This window comes from Drosophila guanche, unplaced genomic scaffold (assembly GCF_900245975.1).
Source record: "Drosophila guanche unplaced genomic scaffold, DGUA_6, whole genome shotgun sequence".
NCBI lineage: Eukaryota > Metazoa > Arthropoda > Insecta > Diptera > Drosophilidae > Drosophila > Drosophila guanche.
This window is the reverse complement of record NW_022995743.1, coordinates 12,217,924-12,242,869: the sequence shown is the minus strand read 5'-3', so window position 1 is coordinate 12,242,869 and position 24,946 is coordinate 12,217,924. Positions and strand designations below refer to the sequence as shown.

At 46.4% G+C, this 24,946-nt stretch overlaps 4 protein-coding genes and 2 non-coding genes across 13 annotated transcripts; 3 read left to right on the top strand and 3 right to left on the bottom strand.

The window, feature by feature from the left end:
• Nucleotides 1-82: 82 nt before the first annotated feature.
• LOC117581009 (bcl-2-related ovarian killer protein) lies at nt 83-8,959 on the bottom strand. Of its 5 annotated transcripts, none has more exons than XM_034267830.1 (5): nt 8,949-8,959; nt 889-1,671; nt 679-825; nt 319-627; nt 83-255 (listed from the first exon to the last, which is right to left on the bottom strand). In XM_034267830.1, exons 2-5 carry the CDS (start codon nt 1,141-1,143, stop codon nt 91-93), a joined length of 876 nt encoding a protein of 291 aa, XP_034123721.1. In that variant the 5' UTR covers nt 1,144-1,671; nt 8,949-8,959; the 3' UTR covers nt 83-90. The 5 variants fall into 5 exon arrangements, with proteins under 5 accessions (XP_034123721.1, XP_034123712.1, XP_034123731.1 ...); XM_034267821.1 differs by lacking the exon at nt 8,949-8,959 and adding an exon at nt 7,052-7,137 and having other exon boundaries at nt 889-1,179; XM_034267840.1 differs by lacking the exon at nt 8,949-8,959 and adding an exon at nt 7,052-7,137 and having other exon boundaries at nt 889-1,132.
• On the top strand, nt 1,789-3,915 carry LOC117581043. Its single transcript, XM_034267880.1, has 3 exons — nt 1,789-2,882; nt 2,956-3,128; nt 3,185-3,915. Exons 1-3 carry the CDS (start codon nt 2,020-2,022, stop codon nt 3,712-3,714), a joined length of 1,566 nt encoding a protein of 521 aa, XP_034123771.1. The 5' UTR covers nt 1,789-2,019; the 3' UTR covers nt 3,715-3,915.
• On the top strand, nt 7,555-9,563 carry LOC117580961. Its single transcript, XM_034267751.1, has 4 exons — nt 7,555-7,714; nt 7,918-8,050; nt 8,108-8,839; nt 8,902-9,563. The coding sequence occupies exons 1-4, from the start codon at nt 7,607-7,609 to the stop codon at nt 9,408-9,410; spliced, it is 1,482 nt and encodes a 493-aa protein (XP_034123642.1). The 5' UTR covers nt 7,555-7,606; the 3' UTR covers nt 9,411-9,563.
• A 362-nt stretch (nt 9,564-9,925) lies between these two features.
• LOC117580988 (Na(+)/H(+) exchange regulatory cofactor NHE-RF1) lies at nt 9,926-19,521 on the bottom strand. Of its 4 annotated transcripts, none has more exons than XM_034267797.1 (3): nt 19,045-19,454; nt 12,425-12,446; nt 9,926-10,987 (listed from the first exon to the last, which is right to left on the bottom strand). In XM_034267797.1, exon 3 carries the CDS (start codon nt 10,979-10,981, stop codon nt 9,989-9,991), a length of 993 nt encoding a protein of 330 aa, XP_034123688.1. In that variant the 5' UTR covers nt 10,982-10,987; nt 12,425-12,446; nt 19,045-19,454; the 3' UTR covers nt 9,926-9,988. The 4 variants fall into 4 exon arrangements, 3 of the variants coding, with proteins under 3 accessions (XP_034123688.1, XP_034123679.1, XP_034123696.1); XR_004573618.1 differs by lacking the exons at nt 9,926-10,987; nt 12,425-12,446 and adding exons at nt 14,544-14,556; nt 16,421-16,426 and having other exon boundaries at nt 19,032-19,521; XM_034267788.1 differs by lacking the exon at nt 12,425-12,446 and having other exon boundaries at nt 9,926-10,986; nt 19,032-19,453.
• Nucleotides 19,522-21,747: 2,226 nt separating this feature from the next.
• Trnaa-ugc lies at nt 21,748-21,819 on the bottom strand. Its single transcript has one exon. It is a non-coding gene; the product is annotated as a tRNA-Ala (tRNA).
• Nucleotides 21,820-22,127: 308 nt separating this feature from the next.
• On the top strand, nt 22,128-22,199 carry Trnaa-ugc. The gene has a single exon. It is a non-coding gene; the product is annotated as a tRNA-Ala (tRNA).
• The last annotated feature ends 2,747 nt before the right edge of the window (nt 22,200-24,946 follow it).

Genomic DNA, 24,946 nt, shown 5'->3' with positions numbered 1-24,946 from the left:
ACAGTAACAGAGCTGCACAGTTAACAGAACGGTGAAGCAGTGCTGCACACTCTTGGCGCGCAAATTCAAACGGCAGTAGCACTTCGTAAATCAGTTCGTAAATCGTTGATATATTTTGGGTATTATTGTGCTCACTATGAAACGCAAGAACATAAAAAGCAGAATGAGGCCAAAAACCACGCCTATCACCAGCGTCGTCCACTCGAGCGGATTCAAACTGTTGGTTGTGGGCAGCACGTGGGTATTAATGCCGCTCTGCAAAGGCAAACACATTAAACTTGAAGCTGCAATGAATGTTTGTGAAGCAAGAAGCCCTACCCAGCCACCGTTCTCATTGATCCAGGGCACCAGCTCATCCTCAATCACCTCCGAGACGCTCTCCATCAGCTTGGGCAGATACTCGGGATGCCCCTGGCGCACACAGTCCACGGACAGGCCGCCGGCAATGGCAAACAGCGAAATGACCTTGCTCCAGGTGATGTCCGCACGGAACAATTCGCGACCCACCGCCCCGAGCAGCAGGCTGACAGCATCGGGTGTGTGGAACTCGCCGCCGGGATTGCGACAAATCTGTCGAGCGACGCCGTTGTAGGCACGCGGATGCATGCGCTCCAGTTCATCGCCAAGCTGCAAGGAGAATGTGTAGCAGTGGCATAGAGGCTGGCGGGGATTACGCACCACTTGAACCGCTGGAAAGACATCGCGCACAATGCCCATGGAGGTGGAGCCGAGAATGCTGCGTATGCGCTGCAGGCCCAACTTTTTGTTGAACAAACCCGAGCGTCTCAGCCTTCGCTTGATGTAGTGTCCGCACAAACAGCGACCCTGGAGAGCACACAAGGATTAGAGGCTCTAAAAATCAACTCAAATCTCAACTCTTGCACCCACCTGTGTGATGATGTCCTGTGCGGGTATTTGTGCCGCCTTCCAGCCAATGGTGTAGGACAATTTGCGTGTGACAACATCGCTGACATTGCTGAGGCGCCTCCTGGTCGTCTCGCGCTGTCCCACCTCCAGCAGCGAGGCGGAATGGAGCGTGGCCGGAAAGCTGAACTTGCGCCGATTCTGTGCCTGCAGCAGTCGTTCGCTTTGGGTGCTGGCCATGGGGAAACCGTGGCTGAAATTATCGTGGCTGCCGGGCATTGTTTTAGACAGAAATGTGAGCAGAGAGATCAGATCCTAGAGGGAAAAGGCAACGCAATCGTAAATCAAATTCGAGCAGCAAAACTAACTGACAGAGGCTCTGGTCTGTGTCTTATTTTGGTCTGCCTTAATGATAGCTACCCCACGATGTGTTGTCGCTCTTGTAAATTCAATTAATTGCATTCCATTTGGCAAATATCTCCGTGGCTACCCCTGGGGGAGATGCAGCGATCGATCGATCGATCGATCGTATCGCAGCAAAAACTTGATTCATAATTGTCAGAGCACAAGTAAAGGGACAGCATTGAAAGCACCTTGCCACACGTTAAAGCTGCTCGAAAATTACAGCCAGTTCGTGGCCTTTTCATGCGATTATGACGCTCATTGATGGCCAGAGCCAGACTCCATTTCGGGCACATATCGGACAGATTGTCGGCTCGTTAAGTTTGATTGGCTCCGCAATATGGCCAAAATGTTGCTATGCGGCAACCTGTGTCGGCTATGATGTTTGTTGCCTGCCAGCTGACGCTTTTTTCCGCTGTATCTGCTGCTGCCGTTGTTGTCATTAGTTCAACGCAAGCGAGATGTCAAATGGCCAAATGATTTGTGGCACAACGGATGACCAGAGGATGCGTTGTCTCTATCGTCTGGGGAGTACTTGACAATTAGCTGTACATAACCTCACCCAATACCCCCCGCCCCCAATCAATCGTGACCAAGGAAAGTCAGCCCGAAAAAAGAAACATCAAACATCAAAGTCGTGCCTTGGCCGGCTGGAAAGTGACGAATGCTTTGGTTTCCATACGCAATTCGGGTCAAATTCTTGCTTATAAAGTCACTTTCCCCCGGTGCCCGTTCAGTCAGTGTTCAATCAGAATGTCAACCAGCGGGAAGCAGCCAATTGTGAGCCTGCTCCTCGTGTTGCTCCTGCGTGGCAGCCGGGCGGATGTGTCGCACCTTTTCGCTTCATCGCCCACGGATTTGGGATCGCCATTCCAGCTCGGGCTGAATCCCTCTGCCTTTTATGGCTCTCCCGTCACGCCAGCACCCACGGAGTTCAGTCTGCCGGAGATCATTGAGAATCGAAGTGTCAAGGCCAAGGCACAACAGAACTTCATTCCCCTGAGCCAGCACTACCAGCACTACCTGCCGCCTGCCATTGAGCAGCGACCCAGCTATGAGAGCCCCAAGCCCGGCGAGGAGTCCTACCCCGCCTACTACTATCCCCCACCGCCTGCCAGTCCTGTGACAACCTCCCCGCAGCCCATTGTCGTGCAGGATCCGGGTGAGGACACTGAGACCATACACTCGCCCGGCTACGATTATCATGCACCCTCCACACCCGCTCCGGTTTATCTGCCGCCCAGCGAGAGCGTCGGGGAGCTGCGCCTGCGCCTCAAGGACATGCGCTGCCTGCCGTCGGGCTTCTTTCGGGCGGTGCTGAAGCTGGACAGCTTCCTGGGGGCCGCACCCACGGTGGATCACGACAGCGACGATGTGCAGGACAAGCGCTGCGAACTGAAGCTGGCGCGCAGCTTCCTGCTGCTGGACATTGACGGCGCGGACTTTGAGCGCTGCGGCGTGCGCTCCTGCGGCCAGGATCTGTGCCTGCGTCTGCGATTCCCCGCCATCAGGGGACTGCGCACCGGCGGCGACTCCATTCTGACGCTGCGCTGCAAGTCCCAGGAGCGAGTGGCCGTCAAGACGCATGCCCTCAAAATGGGCGTGGCCAATGATGTGTGGGTAGATCGAAGGCTCTGCCCTGGCCGTTGATTGATGCTAATCGGCTGCTTCTCCTTCCTCCCTTTGCAGCCAGTCCCGCAGCGTGGGCAACTATGCGCATGGCGGCAGTCAGAATGCCTTTCGCACCCACGTGGAGCTGCTGCGACGTGGCAGCAATGGCTACACGCGCCACCTGGAGACCAACGGAGCGGTGCAGCTGGGCGAGGAGCTGCTGCTGCGTGCCCATGTCCTGGCAGGCGATGGTGAGTGGAAGATGCAGGAAAAAGGAACCTGGCATGATAAGTTCTCTGTCTCTCAGGCTGGAACTACACCAAGCTGAGTGATGTGCAGCTGCAGCGGATCGCTGCTGGCGGGGAAGTCCTCAACACGGTCCAGTTGATCAGCTCGCGGGGCTGCCTGAACCCTGCCATGCAGGCCATCTGCAGTCATTCGCCCATCGTGGAGCCGCCGCTGGGTCAGCGTTTCCACTTCAAGGCGGTAATGTTTCCGGGCATGCGCAGTGGCGATGTCCTCGTCATATCCATGCGCCTCAGCGGCTGTCTGGAGCGCGAGGATTGCCAAATGACGGCACAGGATTGTCTGCCTTCGGTGGCACAGCGTCGTAGACGCAATGCCGACACGACAGCGGCGGCAGGCAATGGCACAGAGGTTTCAGAACTAAACCAACTGTCCTTCCGTGTGATTATGCCTGGCGTGGTGGAGGAGCAAGTGCCAGCCGTGAGGCAGCTCCTAGGCGTCTCCAAATCGCTGGCACTCTGGGGCAGTGTGGCATTTGTGGTGCTTCTCTTGGCCGTCGCCCTGGTGGCATTGTACAAGTTTGGCAGATAGAAGATGTGCAGGGGGGAAATCCTGCTCTAAGTCTCACACCTTTGGGTGGATTTTTGCCGTATTTCCAACTGCCAGCTCGGCGTTGTTTTGACCATTTTGAGCATTAAACAGCAAACAGAAATTAGCACTTAATAAAATCTTATTTATGTTCATGTCGCTTGTAATTGGACAGCCGCGTGGAATACAAATAAAACAAACTAAAGCCGTAGACTGTTACTATTTCTGGGAGCCAAGCAACTGCCGAGTGTCTGACTGACTGACTGATTTCCAAACTGCGCGCGCAATTCGCAAATTGTGATCTCTGGGCGCAGATTATGGCCAGAGACCAGGCCAGGCCAGACCGGACCCGACTTATCGCTTAGCGCTTACAGCTCGAAACGAACACTCAAATTGTATCACGTTTTCACGCTTCGAGTGCAGTTCATGAAACCCGCACACTCTGCTGGTTTGATTTTGGCCTGGCATTGTGTTTTTTGGCTTTGTTATTTGGTGCAATTTGTAGTCATTTTCGTATGTTAATCCATCGCGAGGCAGCCAGACAGTTTACGCTTAATGGGCAGGAAAATCGCAGCCAATTAGCAGCGTTTGTCCGATTGTCATCGGCAAATGCTATGTGGGGGGGCGCCAAACCGCTCCACTAATTATTCTCCGGGGTGTAGCACAATCTGGGCAGGGAAACACTCTAGAAGTTTGTCAAACAAATGGATGAATCCTAGGGCTGGTCTCTGCTTCCTTCTTGGCCTGCCCAAAGCACAAAATATTCCCACAGATCAACAAGGTGCTCAGGTTTCGCTGTCTTCTCTGGCTTGGCTTGGCTTGGCTTGGCTTGGGGCTAATTAATAATCCCGACACGTTCCTGGCCGAGTAAGCAACATCGCTGAGATGCAGCCAGCCAGCAGGCAGCAGGCAGGCTACTTTGTCTTTGTCGCTTAAATGGCAGGCAAAATGTTTGGCGCCCATAAATTAATGTCGTCCCCAACTGGCGCTTAAGTTCGTGTTTTGTGTTTAGAGTCTCCAAACTGCACTCCGCTCCACTCCAACCTCGACTGCAGCTCTGTCTTGGCTCTTGGGTAAGCCGACAATTTGCACTTTTCATTCACCAGCCCACCAAATCGGCCAAATGTTGAGGCTGTTTTCATGTCGAGTCTCTGGACTGGTCTCTGCTCTGTGGTCTGCTTAAATTATCGACTACTTAGTGCCCAATTTAGCAATGGCTAATAAATATTTATGAGCGCACTTCATTTTAGTCGATTTACAATGGACAAGAGCTATGCCAGGCAGGCAGGCAGGCAGGCGACTATGTCGGTTCTATGAATGGACCGAGCAAACAACCCACCAAAAGGCTGACAATTAAGCACAAAGCCCATGCTTAGCTGATCATTAAGCAGCCAGAGAGATCGATTGAGAAGCTGTAAAGCTGGAAGCGGCAGTTCCTCCTGCTTCAAGCTCTTTTGGCTGCTCAAATTGGAATCTCTGCGCTTATCCTGTTCTAACTAGCTTCTGCTCCATGCTCCAATCTCCTGTCCTCCCATTGGCTGTGCAGTCACAAAAAAACGCAAAACTCATTAGCAAGTTTTATTAACCAAAAGTGTCAAGTGACTGCCGACGACTGACGATTGGCCCGAACGCTGCCTAAAGTTTAAGTTTTTGTTGTTTGTTAGTTACACATTTCATTGATTGATATTTTGTTGCTGTTGTTGCTCATTTTATTGGTTGTTCGACTTGTTTTTTGTCTCATTTGCTCGCTGCGGCGCTGCTGCTCTCTGCAGAGGCAACTCTGAGCATTTTGAGCCTGTTAACATTTGTGTTATTGTGTACAACAGTTTGACAGCAGTTACGCAGGCGCAGCGGGTGTGCACACACACCACCCCCTCTCCCCTCTCCCCCAGCCCCATTTTGCTCCAATTCGGCGTGCCAGCAATTTGACTTTCGCTTGCTGATTGGTTAATCAAATCGGAGACGACGAAGAGAGCGAGAGGAGTGCATATCCACAAAGTGTCACATAACATTATAATATATCTTAAATGAAGCCAATTAAATTCTGTGGTCAGCAAAAGAGAGAAAACAAAACAAAAAATATATTAAAATGAAAATGGGTAAATTAGTGGCTACAGCAGCGCTTCTGTTTGGAGCTGCTGGCGTTGGCAATTTGTAATTTACACCGCGACAGGCATGACAAATACTCAGATACAGATACATGGACACAGCTACAGATACAGCTACAGCTACAGACAGGTGGCAAACATTGTTCAGATCATTAGTTGTTGGCTTTGCACTTTTGCACAGTTAACCGATCTGCGTCATTCAAATCGAACGTGAAGAGGGCCCTGCGGGCGGTGCAACTACAAATAGACAGCGGGGTGCAGGCGGGGGGTGTGTGTTGCCAGTTAATTGCAATGTTCCAGCCTGTTTGCGCACAATTGAGCCACATTAATCACATGGCCTACAACCCTAACTAAACACTCAAAGTTCTTGACTTTGGCATTGGGTTTAGCAAAGCAAACAGTTAATCAGTTTTTATGAACTATTTCGCAACAATTTCTGAGTCTTAGCTGCCTTTCTTGGACTCCTTTGACGCTGACTTATTCCCCCACAACTAAAAACTGAAATCACTTATGGCAAAAGTCGATTGCCGCGCCTATTGCCAGCTCTTTCCAGCTGTGTTGTGGGTGGAGGCTGCGGCTTACGTTGATTATCCCCCCCCCACACACACACACACACAACAAGAAACAACAAACAAAATTTAATTTGACTGAAAAGCCGCGCTGCCATGACCCTCGCTGAGCTCTTTTGTGGAAGTGCGTTCAACCGGCGTTCAAGCAGGCAACAATTAGGCTAATAAATAAATGAGTGAACCACACAGTGCCACACCTCCACCCAGTGCTCCTCCTCCTATTTCTGCGGCTTACTTATCGCTGAAAGTGGATCGCATTGATACGGATATTTGTTTATCTCTGATTGTCGGATGGATGCGCAATTGGAGCTGATAATGGGTTTCTGCTTGCTGCTTTGCGTTGGGCAAGATTATTATTGTTTTTTTTTTAAAGGGAAAACACTGTTCCATTCCGACACAGGTTGGGACACACACCGACACAGAGACAGAGATTCTCCGCGCTGAATTGCATGGAAATTACTTGATTATTTATGCGTTACGCGTTTTCGACCGCGGGGCGGTAAACGGGGTGTGATATGTGTGAAATATTCACGGTCACAGCAGAGTTTTGGCCGAAGGCTACAGCTACAGCAGCGGCAACAATAATCGTCACTGATCACCGGAAGCCGAAAGCATAGACCCCAAAAAAAAACGTCAGAAGCGTATATAATATGAACCACTAACCGATTTCACTACTTCCGAAATGAAACGGCACGAAGAAAGACGTTTTGACACAAGTTCAGCGGTTGCCAGCGGTGGCCGAGCACGTCGAAGGTTGAAAATGAAGTGAGCCAGTCCCAAACCAAAACAAAACAAACTGCCCGCCAACGTGCGGCCCATTGCGCACTTACCAGCACTGCGGCCAGTGTCGATAATTGACAATCGATAGTTGCAGAGCAACAAGTATGTTAAGTAGACCTTTTTAGTTTAAAGCTTATTGCGTAAGCAAATCAACAGAAGCAGGGTCGGAAAACAAGCCAATCTTGTGGGGAATTTAATGATAATTCGAGTAAAATTACATTTTGAAAGCTGAGAGTCCTAACTTGCTGGTAATTTTAAACAGAAGAGCAAAGTCGAGAAAAATGATTTAAGATTTACGGTATGATTGCGGTATATCTTGAAAATGAAAGAGTACATTTCGGTATATTTCCGTGGGTGTGTTGGTATAGTTGATCGATAATTCCGCGGTCCCACTGGTGGCACCCCCCACTCAGAAAATATTAAATAAAAATCAAATTAATGTCGTTAACAATTATGAAATGCCGCAAATCGGCGACTGGACTGGTGCCTATACAGCCGACATTGGTTTATCGCACGAAAAACCTGGACACAATGCAGATTATGAAGGTAACAACAAATTGAAAACAAACAAACTTTTTTTGTTGACACGCAACGCTGCCAGACTGCGCTGTGGTATGGGTGGTATAAAATGTATAAATTGGTAGTATAATACCGTATGCATTAACAGCTGATGTGGAAACGTGTGAAGAAGCAAAGAGCACAACAGAAATGTAAAATTAATTTCGAAACTCGGTGAATATTCAATGCAGAAACAATTCGTGAAGCTGGAAGCGGGTAATGGCATGGTCAGCGCCAACTCCGCTGGAATCATACTCAACAAAATACCAGCGCTGATCAAGCCCGCAATGAAGAGGGCGACAACACCATCAGCCTTGGGAGCAAGTAAGTGATAGCCTCAGACGTGGGACTAACTATTAATCGCAACGTACAAATCGACAGCTCCGCTGAAGAATCCCAAGTATGTGATTTCGACTGGTCAGCCTGCGACAGCCATCAAAAGGGAGTGTGGATCGAGCCAATCCCTGGGCATCGCCATCAGCTCGCTGCCGCCCAACACGATCATCAAGAGGGCCGCAGCGACACCAAGTGCAACAGCTAACCCAGCCACCAGCAGGAGCACGCTGTCGAGTCTGCTGCACAACCCGTCTACGCCTGCTGTGACACCCGCTTCCCGCATCTCGTCCGCCGTGCATCAGGCAGTGTTCGTCAAGCGCGAAGTGCCACAACAGCGGAGTATGCGCTCCATAACCATGCGCCAGATGGAGAACGCCTCGATGCAGTACCTGGGACTGGCCAGCGAGCATCTGTCGATACTGAAGCGCCACATATGCCGCAGTGCAGCCGTCACGCACCTGGACTGCTGCATAACGCTGCGGAAACTGCGGCAGAACGAGTCCTTTGCCCAGCTGGCCGAATGCTTTGAGCTGAGCGAATCCGATGCAGAGGAAACGTTCAAGCGGAGCATCATAAAGCTGGCACGCTGCCTGAGGCCACTAATCTGCTGGCCGGACGCCAATCACTTCCTCGACAGGCTGAAGCACACGCCGCTGGACTACCGGTCCGATCTCATGCATCTGCGGTCCATGATCGAGTGCGTGGAGACGGACGTGAGTGAGGCGTTGGACTTCAGTTGCCCCACCTACAAGTTCATACTCTGCATCAACACGAACGGTGCTGAAATTCCATCCAAAATGGTTCCCAATAACTCATTTGAGCTTCTGCTGTACCCTCAGGCATCATCAGCTACGTCTCGAGCGCATATCCTGGCCAGTACGATGACCTGCAGCTGTTCGAGGCCAGCAACTTCAGGAATATCGTACCCGACTACCTCACGCTGTGTGCGGATCCCGGCAAGGCAGTGCCCCGCTGCCGGCAGTCAGCCTCCGATTCCATTTACGATGCCATCGAGGATGATGACTCCGCATCACTGGACGAGCTGAAGCCACCAGTCAGCAAATACGATGCTCAGCGCCTGACCGGACAGTTGGCCAGCCAGGAATCCCTGTCCGTTGTGGACGGAGCACTGATCTCGAAGCGTGCCACGTCCGTGCAGCTGCCAACGCTGCGTCTGCAGGAGCCGTCCTGCCGTGACCAAATGCGCGACACAATCGACACGCTGCGAGAGTTCAAAATGCTGCACCACAGCTCCATACAACAAAAGTCAATGCTCGGCTACCTCAACGAGATGCTAGTTGTGGCCGCTGCGCTCTGCAATCTAAAGCGAAAGGAGCTCTCCTCGTAGGTTTAATAGGTTTATAGGAGTCATTTGTTGGCCTGTTTTAAGGCCATCTAGTGGGGGAATTAAACTTGTATTAAAATCTACTCGTACTGCTCGAGTAACTCCAAGTTGTAGAGTTTCAAAGAACTTGTTTAAACAGCTGAAACATTTCCTAAACAGTTGCCCCCGTTTGTATTGGTTTTTATTTATAATTTTGCTTTATTTACTGTGGAAAAATATGCGCAAAACTAAATACATATTCAACGGGAAAGTTGTTCAATGGAAGAACTACAAAAGCGACAACCAAACTCCAATTTGAGAGTTGTCTTCGCAAAGATTTCTATATATATTAGTTTACATAATTCTTTCGTTTGCTTCTCTGTGCGCCTTCCTATTCGCGTCCTTTGCTTAATGGATAATAATTAAAAAACTTGCTTAGTTCATAAGTGACTCGTACTAAATAGTTAAACATTATTTATGCTCAGCTCTGCCGACGTACTACATGGATTTCGGGTTAACCTTTGCTATCGGTTTGTGTTTTTGCTTCGTGTAAATTTATAACAAGTACGGGTGCCTTTTTGTGGGACGGTTTGGGTGTCCGCTCAGAGCTTCTGGATGATCTCGAACTTCTTCTTGAGGTCGACGCTCTCGTTCTTGGGATCGTACTTCTTCTTGGAGGCAAGCTTGGCCCGCATCTCGGCCACCGTCAGTGGCAGGTTCAGGCTGCCCGCCCGGTTTCCTGACGCTGACATAGGAGCTGCTGTTGTTGTGGTTGCTGTGGGTGTGGCCGCGACTGCAGCTGCGGCTGTGGGCGAGGACGTGCCATTTGTGTTGCCATTGGAGCTGCTGTACACATTGCCATTGCTGTTCATGGTGGCCACCGTGGCGGAAGGTGGCGGCGGCGGCGTGCTCGTCAATGTGTTGTTGTTAATCGGCGACGGCGAGGACGGTTTGCTGCCATTATGCTGGGGCGAAGCGACAACAACAGCAGCCACCGGCGGCGGTATGCCTCGGTCCACCACATCCAGATCGCTGGCATTCATGGTGCTGCCGCTCTGGATGCTGCTCGCATTCGAGGATCGCTTCATGCTCACCATGCTGATGCTGCTAATGTTGGCGCTGGCGCCGGGCATCTCCTGTTTGGTGCCCTCATACCCATTGCCATTCTCATTCCCATTCACACTGGGAGTGCCATTGCCATTGCCATTCGTTGGTTCACTGCAATTGGAAAGGGCTGCTGGCGAAGGCGGCGACGGCGACGGCGACATCTCTATGGGCTTGCCATCCACATCGATCAGCAGGAGGCGCACCTCATTGGCAATCGCCTTGATGCGTGCCACCACCTGCTTGTGTGTCTCGCTGCCAATGGACACGCCGTTCACCTCCAGTATGCGATCGCCCTCCTTGAGGCCAGCCGACTCTGCCGGCGACTTGGCGTCCACCTTGCCTATAAACTGTCCCGGCTTCACCTTCTCCGAGTGCAAATTGAAGCCATAGCCATCGAAATCGGGTCGCTTCACTATGTGACAGGTCTTGGTCACGCCCGGCGGCAATGTGGGCGGTGTCGGTGTCTTCGGTGATGTTTGTGGCGACATTATGGCTGTGGGGGCGAAAGAGAGAAAGAGTTTAAAATGTGTTCGCTGGCTCTTGTTACTTGCGCCTCACTGTCGGAGCGATAGCGAAATGAGTTCTCTGGCGGAATGTTTTGCTTTCTTCAAAGGTTGCCTACCCCCCATAAACGGATGCTAACTGGGGGTAGATATGTTCGCACAACCAACTAAATGTAATTACTATTTACAGGGTAACTTCTAGACCCCATTTGGTGTGTAGAAGTTGCTCATTTGCTGATAAACTGCAAGATTTCGTAATGAGCTTTTTGTCGTTGCTCGGCTCTGGGAATTCAACTCAAATATGAAACAGAACAGTTCTGCACTCTGCCTAAACGGTGGGGTACGGAGCATGGAGACATATCTTTATGGCAATCAGCGATGATAACACACAAATATTTCATTCATTCATTCAGCAGAGTAGCCTTATCGCCGTGGTAACATTGACAATATGCTGACCCACATGGGGGCAGAGGACAAAGCCTGAGGACCCTGGCCAAAGCAGTCTGCTCGATACCTCACTCGGATCGTATGTACGTGTTTATGTATGGTTTATGGCATTGGAATAGTTTTTTGGGGGCCTCCTACTCCGCCTCCTCCTCCACTGCATATCTGGGGGACAAGTGCCTGCCATAATTGTGGCTGCTTACCAAATAACTTTATGGCCCGTGCTCAAGTTGGAAAATTCCAACTGCATGCGCTCACTACTTAGCCGCTTATCGGAAGCGTGATTTTGCCACGAAAATTTGCACACAAAAATAAGTACATTTGTCAAGACGATGCTTGACATTTATTTGCCTTACAGGAAAGGGCCGGAGTGTATGCAAATTCCCCCACACAGATATCACAGTCGGTTTTCTGTTCCCACAATTGAAATATCCGCTCGCTCGCACTATTAATTACCCCGTCATTTTGAAAGCCACTCAACGGATACGATATCGATGCGACCCTGAACTTATGAAATTGAAAAAAATCAGGCATTGCAAATTACAAAGTCATTTTTGTTCCGCCTTTGCCTTAACATTTGTTTGCTTTTTATTTATGTTTTTGTGTGTGTTTTTTGTTTCTGTCAAAAGTTGAATCATCGCTTTTGGCGAGCAGACCCGTAAGATTAGCCTCTTGATGAGTACGCGACTTCATTTACTGGGTAGGGATGGAGAGGGGTAGCAAGATGAGGCTCGTGTTTGGGGATATGACCTTGACTTTCCCGCCACTCCAACTCGAACAGCTTCCATTGTAAGCGATTTATAATTCCAATGCAAAGGTAAACAATGGAGCGAACACAAAAATTCAATTCAGAATCCAACAATGAGAGCGTTTACCTGTAGACTCTCTCAATGGATGGGTAATGTCAGTGGGAAATAATAATAATAAAATATACAATAATAATAATTGTTTATACAGATTCGCAGTCGCATGTCTGAAAAGTTTGTTTTTGTTTTTGTTTTTTTTTGTTGCCGTTGATTCGATTTCTATTTGGTAGCGAAGCGGGAAGTGGCTTTTGGCGCAACAAAAAACGTCACAGAAAATCAACAAAACTTATCGTTAAATTGATGGATGGAAACTGAATGGACTAAGCCAGTATATAGTACTGTTCGTGAATAAATAGAGAAATAATATGAAAACTAATTAAAGGATTACCCAACTTTTAATTATATAATTTTAACGTTTCATTGCGAATTTAATGGCAAATTTGAGCACGTAAATTTATTCACTTAAATGGGGAATCAAATGCAGGAATTCAATCTGTTTGACATTTAAAATGATATTAAGGCAAATTTGTATTAAGGAATTTCTTTCTTTAAGAAAAAATATCAAATACAAATAAATAAATAAAAAATGTATTCTTTAAAATTGGTTTACTCTTTTGTAACTTTTTGTTGCCCATTACAATTGTGGCCCTTCTGCTCGAATTGTAAGTATTTTTAGTTACATTTATAATTCGGTTTTTTTGTTCGCTTCGTTCCGTCCAGCGATTTCCCGTTGTACCTCCTCGCTGATCTGTCGTTTTGCCGTTTCTATCCGTTTCTCCGAGCATCCGCGTATCAGAGAGCTCTCCGAGAATGGAGCAAACTTTAATTGAAATTGGCAATCAAGCATGAAGTACGCACACACACAACCATAGATAAATATTTGTATGGTGACTACACCTGCTTCCCCCTTTAACTTTTGGCTGGAGAGACAGAGAGAGGAGAGACATTGTGTGGCAGCAGCAGCAGCAGCAGCAGCAGCAGCTTGTTTGTTGACTTAAGCGGTTTCTCATCATTAAAGCAAATTAGCCATTAGGCACTTCCAGGTAGATGATTTCGATTGTTGATTGTGTCCCTTACCTCCCACAGCCACTGTTACACCCCCAACTCTTCTGCGTTAAAGCAAAAATCCCAGGTAAATCCCTATATAAATATCTCACGTGACGGGAACTTTACTCCATGCGGCATATTTCCAAGTAAATTCTCATTAAATTTCATTTAATTTGGAAATTTCGCACCGTATTTAATTATAGTTTCCGTGCAAATATGCAAAGTCTTGTGATAAGCCGGGGAAATGATAAAGGAAACAGCGAAATTAATGAGATAAAGATTCATTTTCTAGCAGCTTCTTGCTGGGCCTTAGCTCCAGGCAAACATTCTGAATAAAGTGAGAAATGATTAAGCGAATGAGTCAGATGTGGGAGGAGGCATGGAAGTTATATGGCTATAAAAGATATGGGAACTTCATGGGAACTGATTTGTAATAAGATATTCTTGAGTCGTGATGAGGGCCATCAAAAGTAAATGGAAAATAATTAAAGATAGCCCTGCCAAGTGGTGTGATTAGAAATCAATAGTGGAGAGTCTTTGGGGCTACTTCCCGTTTACTCCGATGTCCGTTCGCTTATGGAAAGTTTGAACACACAAGCAGCGTTTTGAAGCGCTAAACAGGGGCCTACAATTATGAAAGTAATTCTTTTGCTGTGATTTTAACATTTAAATTATGATCCGATCCATCTTGATGATGATCACATCATGGCAGCAGCAATTAAGATGAAGCTTTGGAGAGAGGATTCCCCTCCCGTTGCCTAAGTGTGCAATTAGCTGTCATAAATAGCGAGAGACAATGCCCAGCAAGGCGCGCAACAACTCGATTCATTTATAAGTATTATGTAAGCCCTTCACATTTCACGAAACGATGCATCACGAGCCACATTTAAAGCCAGCCAAAATATACAATAATAATAATTCACAGTCGCAAAAACAAAACTGGCAACAGCAAAAGAATTTTCAAAGGTTATTTATTTGTTTAAGGAAATATTGGAAAAGTCTACGTAATAAATTAAACGCAAAAGCTGACGACAGCTCAGTGTTCAACTGAGATTTTTATACCAACAGAGAGTCCGAAGAGCTATCTGGATAGATCCAATCATCGAGGATTGTGCGAGTGCAGAGTCAAGAGGGTACTCGTAGGCGTAAAGTAGTCGTTGTATATATTGGCATTGACATTATCTTAACGACATAAGACACATTTTAATTTCTGTGTTTGACTTTATCAAATATTATATTTTCCTGCCCGCCAAATAGATTCTCCTATCGCTTATCTTATCTTTTTTTGATTTTAATTAAGAATTGCTGGGCACCTTCAGCGCTGACATTCCACCGAATTCATGGGTGTAATTATGCAAGTAATACAGTTTCTTTTTGTTTGCTGGTATATGACGCCAAAATGATTAGAGCCAAGAAGTTTTTTTTTGGGGTTCATTTAGCAAGTTTAGCGACAGACGCAGCGACGCACTGAGAGACGGATGTGGTGACAGTTTCAAGCCCTGTTTCTGTTCATGAATCACTTGGTCCAGAGAGAAAACTCATTAGCAGCAGCCTTCCCAACGCCCTCCCTCCCAGATCTCGGGGCAGATGCGTTGCGTGTGCGCCTCATGAGTGACTGTCAGTTGTTGTGGCCCCCCGCTGGCTCGCTTGGGAATATTGTTAACAAATGTCTTCTCTCTCTTTTTTTTACAGCTGGGAAAACTCTCTGCGAAACTGGTTATGGATTTATTTATTCTTTGCATTGTCACAGCGAACACGGAACGTGGGTAAAGCTGCCAAGGGAACTCGTTCGAACAGAACCCAATCTTAAGTAAATGCATTCGAGTGTAAGTACCAACTAATTGTTCATGTTTAACTATCTTTTTTCTTGGTCTATAGTCTCTTACTTAAAACCCTTTCCCAGGGTAATTTTAAAGTCGAATAACACTTTGCTTGGTTATCATTTTTCTATTATTCAATGACAATGGCAAAAACCGCTGTAAATGTGAATGTAAAACCGACGTTGACCCCCTCCAGCCACTGGGCTCAAGCTGAGAGCAACACCTGCATGAAGAAGACACTTGAATGCTTGGCCATAAGCATTTATTAAGCCCCAGCCCCAGCGACCAATGTCAAACGGGCCAAGTAAATATTTGTGTTGGTTTCTCGTGTATTAAATGCATAAAATATCACTTTACATTGGGAATAGTTTGCACAATTTTATGACAATAACCCCCCAATGAGCTTAACCAAACAAGGAAATGTTTTACTGCACGATGGGTGAGAAATTTGATGGTAAATACACAAGTATAGCTAGAGGCCTCTAAACCATAACTCTGTCTGTGTATATACAAAAAAGTGAATCTTGTAATTACCCTTCTCGTTTCATTTCATTAATGAGAAGAAAAAAGGAGAAACCCAACGCCCCAGAGGGGCAAAACAGACAGATCATTTTTCCTGAGTTTCAGGTTTTCAGTTCTTCTCGCATAACGGATACACGCGTAATGAATATCTTTTTTGGTTGTACTTCTGGGCGGCAATCAATCAGAAACTTTAATAAGCAAATACTTGTAAAATTATGCCCAAAAAGGAGAAGAGGCATGCACATTTTTGTAAGACAAATTTCTTGTTGTAAGCCATGTTAGGCAACTTGTTTTGCTGTTCTTTTTTGCTCATACAAAGTTCTAGTCAAACACACACAGAAAAGCCCTCAACACACACACACACACCCTGAAGCAGCCACTGACGACAGATACAGATACATTTTGAGACACCAACAGCACAAAAAAAATAATGAAAATAATAATAAAAGGAAGGTATGTGTATAAAGATCGCCCAAGAGAGAGAGAGAGAGTGAGTGAGAGAGTCAAAGAGTTTGCAGAGCCAGAGAGAGAGCCACTTAGAGCTCTCTCTCTCTCTCTCTCTCTGCGTGGATGCTGTGGAGGAGCTCTGCCTCAAATATTTTTCGTGCGTTCCAGCCGGCGAATACACATCCCAAAGAAGTGAAGATAAAGATACACTTTCACATGGGGTCTACTAAATGGAATTTATTTTCTGTGCACTACCGAATTTTCTGGTTACAACAATTTTTTCAAAATTATTCTGCTTTCCAAATGATCTTTAATTTCAATACTTATATGTTTTCCACTTTCAACTTTAGTTTTTGAGAGTATTTAAAATTCGGTTTTTGGGCTTAATAATTCCGCTTGCTTTCTTGTTTCGTCTGGGATTTTGCTTCATTCTTTTTTTTTTGTAACTCTTTTTTTGTTGTTTTTTTTGTATTTTAGTTGGCTGAGCTTGAGAAAATAAAAATTGATTCTAGAACCTGTTTTTTTTTTGGCTCGGCTCTGCCCCGCGCCTGCCTTGCGTTTCGTCTCTTCTGCTTGTGGCTCTTTGTGCTGGCCTTTTGAAATATCTTTGGCTTTTGTACTCGTTTTTGTGGCAGCAGCAGCAGCAGCAGCAGCCCCTTCGCAGCAGCCGCTCTTTTTAGGCGTTTCTTGAGGTTGCTGCTGGGATCTTGTTTGGGTCGGGTCCCTCCGTCCAACCAATCAACAGCAAAAAAAAAAAGAAGGAACAGAAAAATCCTATATATTTTTGTGTGAAAGATCTCTGGAGAAGACTCTGCGCACTTTTTGGGGGCTTTCGTTTTCATTTATCACGGCGGGAGCTTTAAATGGAATGGGCTAGACATTTAATAACGTAGATATTTTTGTATAATTTATACCATTTTATTCTTCTATTTTTTCGAAAGTTTATCCCAAACAAAACGAAGCGAAAAAGTAAGTTTTTGTATAAATTATCGTATTGGGTTTGCGATGAGTCGTTTCGTTGCATTTTGTTGTCGAGTGTCTACTGCGTCAATGGTTTTCTCAGACCTTGAGAATATTATAAATTAACAATTGGAAAAAAATTATGATGATTGCCAGCTTAAATAGAAATAATAAAACACAAACAATGCGCCGAACCAAGTGTGCAAATTGTTAGCCAAACACAACAAGCACAAAAACAAACTTTGAAAAATACAAAAAAAATATATCTACAATGTAGAAATATGTGTAGAACATGGTGTACAGTGTACACTGTACATCCATTGTGCATACGCTGATCAACGTTGCAATTTGTGGAGATTTTCACATGCCACTGGCTGTCAATGGATGGTGGGAAAGTAAACCTCATGAATCACGAGACGTCCGCCCGTAAGTCTACCCAAATATGATAAATAGATACAGGCGGGAATTTGCAAATTCTTTGGAAAAGATCCGTCGAAAGAGCGCGAGATTAACATTTTTGGCATGAATTTTCAAGGCTACGATGATCACTCTTTGGGCTGTTTAAGCAGAATTTTTAGATGGAATTACGATCGGTAATTCTTCGAAGAAAGTTCCAGGCCACGATCATTTTTGCCATTCTGTCTGCACTCAAATCATTTATTCCATATTATCCACAAGAACAGGTTGATTGAGGGGTAACGTGCCAAAAAGAATCGATCTGTAACTGTGTTAAATGCAAAACTTGATCGTTAAATACCAAAGCAGGAGTCATTAATCGAATTAGCATAGCATCGGGCACGGAACCAGAGATCGCTCAGGGCCAGAGAAGATCATATCTAGTTGGGAATCAAGCTGCGTCAAAGAAAAACCCCAGCCGCACAAGAAAAACCGTGGAAAACCAGAAAAACACGCGACAGAAATGCACAACCAGAGATCAGGTGAAGTAAACCGGTGAATTAATAGCAGCACCCCACCCCTTCCCCACGGAAAACGACTCGAACTAAAATAAAGACAAAATCTAAAACCAAAACCAAAACCAAAGACCAACAAAATAAAAACCATCAAAGAAGAAACCTGCTTTTGTGACGGGGACACATTGCTGGAATACCTGAGTTGACACAGCCGCCGACAGAGGAGGGGAGCGGACGGAGGAGAAGGTGGACGAGAAGTAGAAAAACCCGCAAAGTTGAAAGCGAATTATGAATAGCAAAGCAAAAGCAAAAGCAAAGCCAAAGCAAGAGACAACAGCAGCAACAACAAAAAAATGGCATGCATGTCGTCGCATTTGAAAACGGCCTTATGCAATGTGCCAGAGCGGGAGGGGTGGCGAGTGTGCGAATGCCGCCCGAGATGCAGAGAGACAGAGAGGGCAATAAATCAAAACAATTATTATGTAAGGCTTGTGGCAGTGGCGGCGGCGAGTGCAGCGCAGCACGAAAACAGTTAACGCAGGGCCACACTTTTTCGAGCTGTGCCAGAAATAGAAATGAATTTTAATTTGAATTTCGTTTGTTTATTTATGGCGTTTAAAAGCCAGTGCATAGAGATTCGCTTTTTACCTCTCTCTTTTTCTATGGCCTCTTCGCTGCCACTCTCTCTCTCTCTCTCTCTCTCTCTCTATATGTGACTCTGTCTCCGCTTCTTTTTTGGTTTGCGTGTGCGAATTGTTTATTAAATTTTAGTTATTACAAATGCAATTTTCATTGCTTTCAATTTGGCCAGCGCTCAAACTAAACGGGTTTTTATTAACAGCATTAAGTCGTTAACAACTATTTTGTGGATGGGTTGCATTTAAACTGTCGGTTATACGGCAGCACGTATAAATAGAATTTTTGAACCCATCGGCAAACCTATTGGAATGGCAGTCAGGTCAAGAAGTTCAAATTCAATGACTCTACAACTGTCTCAAGATCGTGGTGGTCAATGCTGCTACAACTGTATCAAGGCTGGCCCACACACGAGTCGAGTGCAAATTTCATCACAACTTACCGTTTCTTTGCTTTTTTGTTGTTCAGGCAAATAGATTCCCTTTCAATGTGTGCTTGTTTTTGCTGCTCTTCTTTATCGTCTTCTTCTACTGCTCGGCTTGTAGTTGTTGCTGCCTGCTGCTGCTTTTGCTTTTTGTATGCAAACGCAGTCACACAGCCACGACACACGCGTTGTTGTAGCCGTTTAAGCCTTGCTTATCTTTTAATGAAGGAGCTGCTGGCAGCGTCGCGAACCGAGAGAAACACACGAAACACGAAACACAGGTGGCAGTAAAACTAACTGTTGATGTTCCACGACCACAGAGAGAGGCAAAGTGAGTGCCGCACAAGAGAGAGAGGAGTGGCTGTAGTTGTTGTTATCGCTATAGCGCGCTCGGGTAGATCCGTGGGGAACGTGTTAACGCTTTCGCGGGCTTTTTAACTTTAACTTGCTTTTTGGTAACTTGTTTAGCATTGAGTGTTTACCAGCCACTCAAGTTGGAGTTCGATGTCGAGTTGTGTTGGGTTTGATCGTGATTGTTGTTTCGTATGGGAAAAATCACTCAAAATTCGAAACGCTCATACCAAAGAGAGCCCATCGCGTTCGAACTCAACAAACGAACACTCGAACCAAACGCGACAGCGCAGTGTGCAGCATACTTTTAGATAGTTTTTAGATCAGATATAAAATCAGAGAAATAGTCAGTTATATACAATATTTGTAGACCAAATTTTGGTTTTAGCTTTATTCCATGTTCAACGGCTTATGATTTCGCTTTCATTCTTGCCGTGGGCGCTTAATTCTACTCCCCAACTGTGTTTACTCCCATTGTCTGCACCGCCACCCCCAGGCAGCTTCTTATCAGCGGTAGCCACTGTGGTTTCCAACTGAATGCATTACCTGTATGGAAATCAATTTGAGCACAGGATGTGCCTCTCTCCCACCGACCATATGCTGAAAATCCTTTTTTCCCCAAACATATTCAATCGGATTTCGTAAAACAATAAGGGGAAGCCTCTTCTTACATGACTGAGCCGGCAGTACAGCCCAGCACAAGCCTTGAAAAAGTAATCAAATGCTGCAAAAGTAAACATAACATGCCGAAATAACGAAATACATCAGATTGCAACTAGAAATGTCCTCCCGTCTCGTTGCCCGTCACTGCATGCTGTGGTCAACTGTACTTTTGTCATAGGTTTCGGTTTGACAGCTGACAACTGTCATTTTCGGGTGGGTGTTGGGTGTTGGTGGTATCCACCTGCCATTTGCTCGTCTGCTCATGGAATTTATTTAATTTCCGCATGGCCATTGAAGTAAATTGACTTCCAGCCCGCATCCTTACACATGTGTAGATGTTGGGACTGGGACGTGGACGGCAAACAAAAGGCAAATGCACGGTGGGAATGCCAATGCAAATTTGGGACATATCTTTCAGATAAACATCGAAGCGAAATAGTCAAAGTTGCGTTCTGTTGGTGCTCTTTTCGGTGGCCTCTTTGGCGACATTGCGCCGCTCTGCTTCGTTGCTCTTATCGTTTTAATTAGTTTTTGAAAAAGTTGTGCCAACAGAACTCGATAGCCCCTGCCCCAGACACATGTGGCAGACAGGAATGGTGGCAAGAGCGCCGAGGCAATTATGAGATTGCTAATAAGTTGCCACTTAGGAGTCCGATTGCATTTAAGGAGCGACTCCTTTTACATTTAATTAAGGCCATACTGAAGGGCGCCACCTGCTCTGTTTTCTGTTTATCTTTCGTGGACCCCCCTTGGGTGGTGCGGGGGTTCTCGCCTTAGCATGAATATTTATAGGAAATGGCGCGGAATTAAATGCAGCTACCCAAGAAACGTCGCCGGATTAGGCAGAATACCTCTCTGGCAGCCAACAAATTTATATGCAAAGCAAAAACAACAACAACAAAAACAGAAAGCAGAACCAAAATAAGAAATAAGAAGAGAAAATGCAATTCTGGAGGCGGTGGCTGGGGCTGTCGCAAGATTTGGCAAAAGTTTCGTGCACCTGCAATAAAAAAGTTTCTTTTAATCCTCCAGGGGATTTGGTAATAAATGATTTAAATTGCATTCCATTCCCAAATGAAGGAGAACGAAACGAACACCCTAGATTTTGAAGAGAAGAATATGGAAAGTGCTCCAAAAACGTATGGGGCATCCCTTGAATTTACAAGCGGCAACGCCCTTTCGGCTCTTTTTCAAATCTCAAGTGGAACGGAACAAAAACTCGATCGGGGGAAGGAAACTCAAATGAACTTGTGCTCAAACCGTGCAAAAATCGTTCAATCTTTTGAAGTAAAGTGTCGGGCGCACAGCAACGCGCAGCCGGCGAGCGGAACCTATTCGAAACCGCTGGCCAATCCCATGGCTGTCTGCCTGCCTCTCGCTCTGTTCTTTGCCGTGCGCTCACACCCGCCAGCTGGCCATCCCTTTCTCACGAGCGTGACGTGCATTTTACATTTCGCTTGAAACGATCATGCGGGCTCGTGTGTGGTGTGTGCTGCGGAACCCCCACTGAGTGGGGGAGGGGAGAGAGCTGCTTCACACTGCTGCGGCCCTGGTGTACACATGGATCACTTTATCGATTTTACGAAGAAGCGAAAATATGCGATCGATTGTGATCTCGAAATCGGTATATTTTTCGAGGCGAATACAACACACGAAAACATCACCACCAAGCATCAAGAAAACACAACAAAAATGTAAAATAAACACAAAAAAATGTACTTGGAGATGCCGGGGATTGAACCCGGGGCCTCTCACATGCAAAGCGAGCGCTCTACCACTGAGCTACATCCCCCGATGGACATCGCGGCGCTAAATGCCAACAGAAGACGCAAAGAGAAGGCAGACTTCAGGTGTGGAAAATGCAAAGTAAATAAACAAATATTGAAAAGCAACATATTATTTCGTTAATTCTAGTTATTTCCAAGCAGAAGCTACATAGCTAATGTATAATTATTCTAATTAATTTGAATTTTTAGCATCTTCTTGTGATGATGTTAAGTACTTTCCAACTTTTATTAGCCCACCTGAATATATATTTGAGAGCATTACAATCTCAGGTGCAGCCGTGGAAAACGCGCATTGGACAGCCATGTCCACAACGGGGATGTAGCTCAGTGGTAGAGCGCTCGCTTTGCATGTGAGAGGCCCCGGGTTCAATCCCCGGCATCTCCAAGTCAATTTTTTGTCTTTATTTCATTTTTTTGAACTTGAAATATATTTTTAGAGCACATCGTAGCTCTAAACACATCGCAAAGACGGAGTTGTTTGCTCCGTGTGGCTGGCTGCCTGTGTGTGGCTGCTCTTCAAGAGTCGGGCCAGGGCCAAAGCGACTTGATTTATGCGCATCGAGGCGGCAATAATGAATTATTTATGCCGATTTACGGCTGCCAGGCAGGTCTGCATGTCAATTGGCAAAAACACACTATTGCTGCCAGACCAGGAAGGCGTAGCGGGTAAGAGGGAGAGTGGGTGTGGGAGTGGGAGGGGCATATCCAAAACTTGAACGATTCTCTTGGCCTGTGTTTGACTTCTGGCCGGCATTTAAGCCAAAGCCACAATGCAGTCAAGTGGTTAAAATGTGTATACCGTAAGGCTCTAGCACTCCCCCACCCCATCATCCATTCAAGCAGGCTGCCATGGGCGTTGGGGCATGTCTAGGCGCTGGCTTGGGGGCGGCAAAGGAAATTGCCTTGTTCTCACTTTTGCAACATTTGCTCAGTGGAAATTAAAATTAAATTTTGCATGAGCCGCAAAGTTGACTTGAGCTGTCCTTCCTGTATGCCTGCTGGGCCATTCCTGACATGGATATGCAGCCAGGCTTCTGGACAGGCAATTGATTTTGTTGCGGTTGCCTGAATGTGCCACACACACACACACACACGCATATGCCTTTGATTTGCGCTCCCCATTGGTGTCCCGCCTCTTTTTCGTGAGGCTCCCCACCCACCATCATCAATTAGCAAGAAACAAAAGTCGAAATCCAAAATTTCTAAATCAGAAATGCGGAATCCCAATGCTCAGAGCCAGACAGACAGAGAGACAGACACTGAGGCTCTCGCATAAATAAGATTTGCCATGTCTCGTGTTGCATTGAAATTAATTACCATAACGACGTCTGTTCGTGTCAGTGTGTGGAATTTATTTGCTGGCAATAAATATTTTATAACACGAAGCCATCGGGCTCTTCGATCTACTTGAAGGCAGGCAGACTGCATGCAGCATTTAAATAAAATGAAACCCAAATCGAAATTGTCGCACAGAATTTATGTAATTGGATAAACACCGCAAGGACTCAGGACTCAGTGCCTGCCAGCACCCACAAAAGACCAAGAGACGGAGATGGGGAGAGAGACTGATTGTTTTTAGGGAGTGTGTCCTGTGCTGTCTGGACAGGGCCACGCTTCGGTCTGGCTCTAAATAATTGAGGCAACAAACTAAACAAATGACATGGCCTCAATTGTGTGACGGTCGTGTCAGGCCCGCTCGGGGGGCTTGGCTTGGCTGCAGTTATGGCACGGTCTGGTGGCCAAGTTATTGATTTCATTTAGCTGCAGGCAGTTTCACATTTCCAGTTGACAATGTAATCATCCTCAAAGCGAGACCTAAAGATTCCAACAATCGACTGAGACACAGAAATAAAGATATTAAATTGGCATGCAGATTACAGAAACATTTCCAAGTGAAAAATGGATTACAAATACGAGCTATAAATGGATTTACTTGCAGTTGGGATATAATTGAACCCCTTTTGTGGCTTATCCAAGGATAATACGCTAATGCGCTCAATTATTAAATATAGTTTAGCCGAGGCTTTCCTTTGTGGCTTAGCATAATCGCCCTGACCCACACATCGAAGAGCTCTAATTACCCTACCACAAATGCAAGTGAAGATAAGAAAAGGACATTCAGAGGCTTAGACGCACACACACGAACGACACTTTAGCAGGACGACAAAGTCCTAGGCCAAGCTAAGACCCAAAACTTAATGACATTAAATGGACATTTGAAATTCTCTTTCTGCCAGCAACATCATCATCATTGATACTTAGGGGACGACAGTTGGGGCCAGGGGAGGTTTTTGCGAAAGTGAAAAACCATATTTCCGCTCTCCCTTTCTCGTCCTGCAAGGGAGGACATCCCAAGGTTGTGTGTGTGTGTGTGTGTGTGTGTGCGTGTCCCTGCATGTGTGGTAAATTAATAATGCATTCGATATCGTAGCCACTTTGCATTCAAAATTCAATTGTGCATGTGCGTGCAAATTGAATTCCCCAAAGCCTCCCAGCCACCAACCACCAACCCCCCCACCCACTCTCCACTTGTCACCCCCCAAAGAGCAACAAAGTAAATTATATTGCTGCAAAATTTAAATGCGAAACTATTTATGGATCGCCAGCCGGCCAGACGCAGGACCTACTTTTTGGGCGTTTGTTGCTGGGGCACATGACAATTGCAAGTGTCAAAAAAGGAAGCGCAGATGACTAAGCCTCGAAATGGCACCCCCCACAAACACACACACACACACACATGCATACCCCCCCCCTCCCCCCCAAGTTGGAGACTGCAAACCCGGAACAGCGTCAACACAATCACGTTTCAATTAACACACACAGCCAGCCGACCCTCCAGAATGGACACTGGACCTGTTCCTGCTCCTGCTCCTGCTCCTGCTCTGTGCCTGGGCCTGAACCCATGCCTCTGTGTCCTGTGTCCTGGCCATATTCATATGTAAAACACGCACGCAACGGCTGCTCATTGGGCAGGGCTTAATGGGCTAAGGAGGCCCGGCACATGCCGTTGCCGTTACAGCATCGTGGGGGGGGGGGGGGGGGGGGGGGGGGTGCACAGCCAGCCCAGCCGCATGGACATCATAATTCTGGCCGCAAATCCCAAACACCGCCAGCACACAAAAGGGGTGGTGG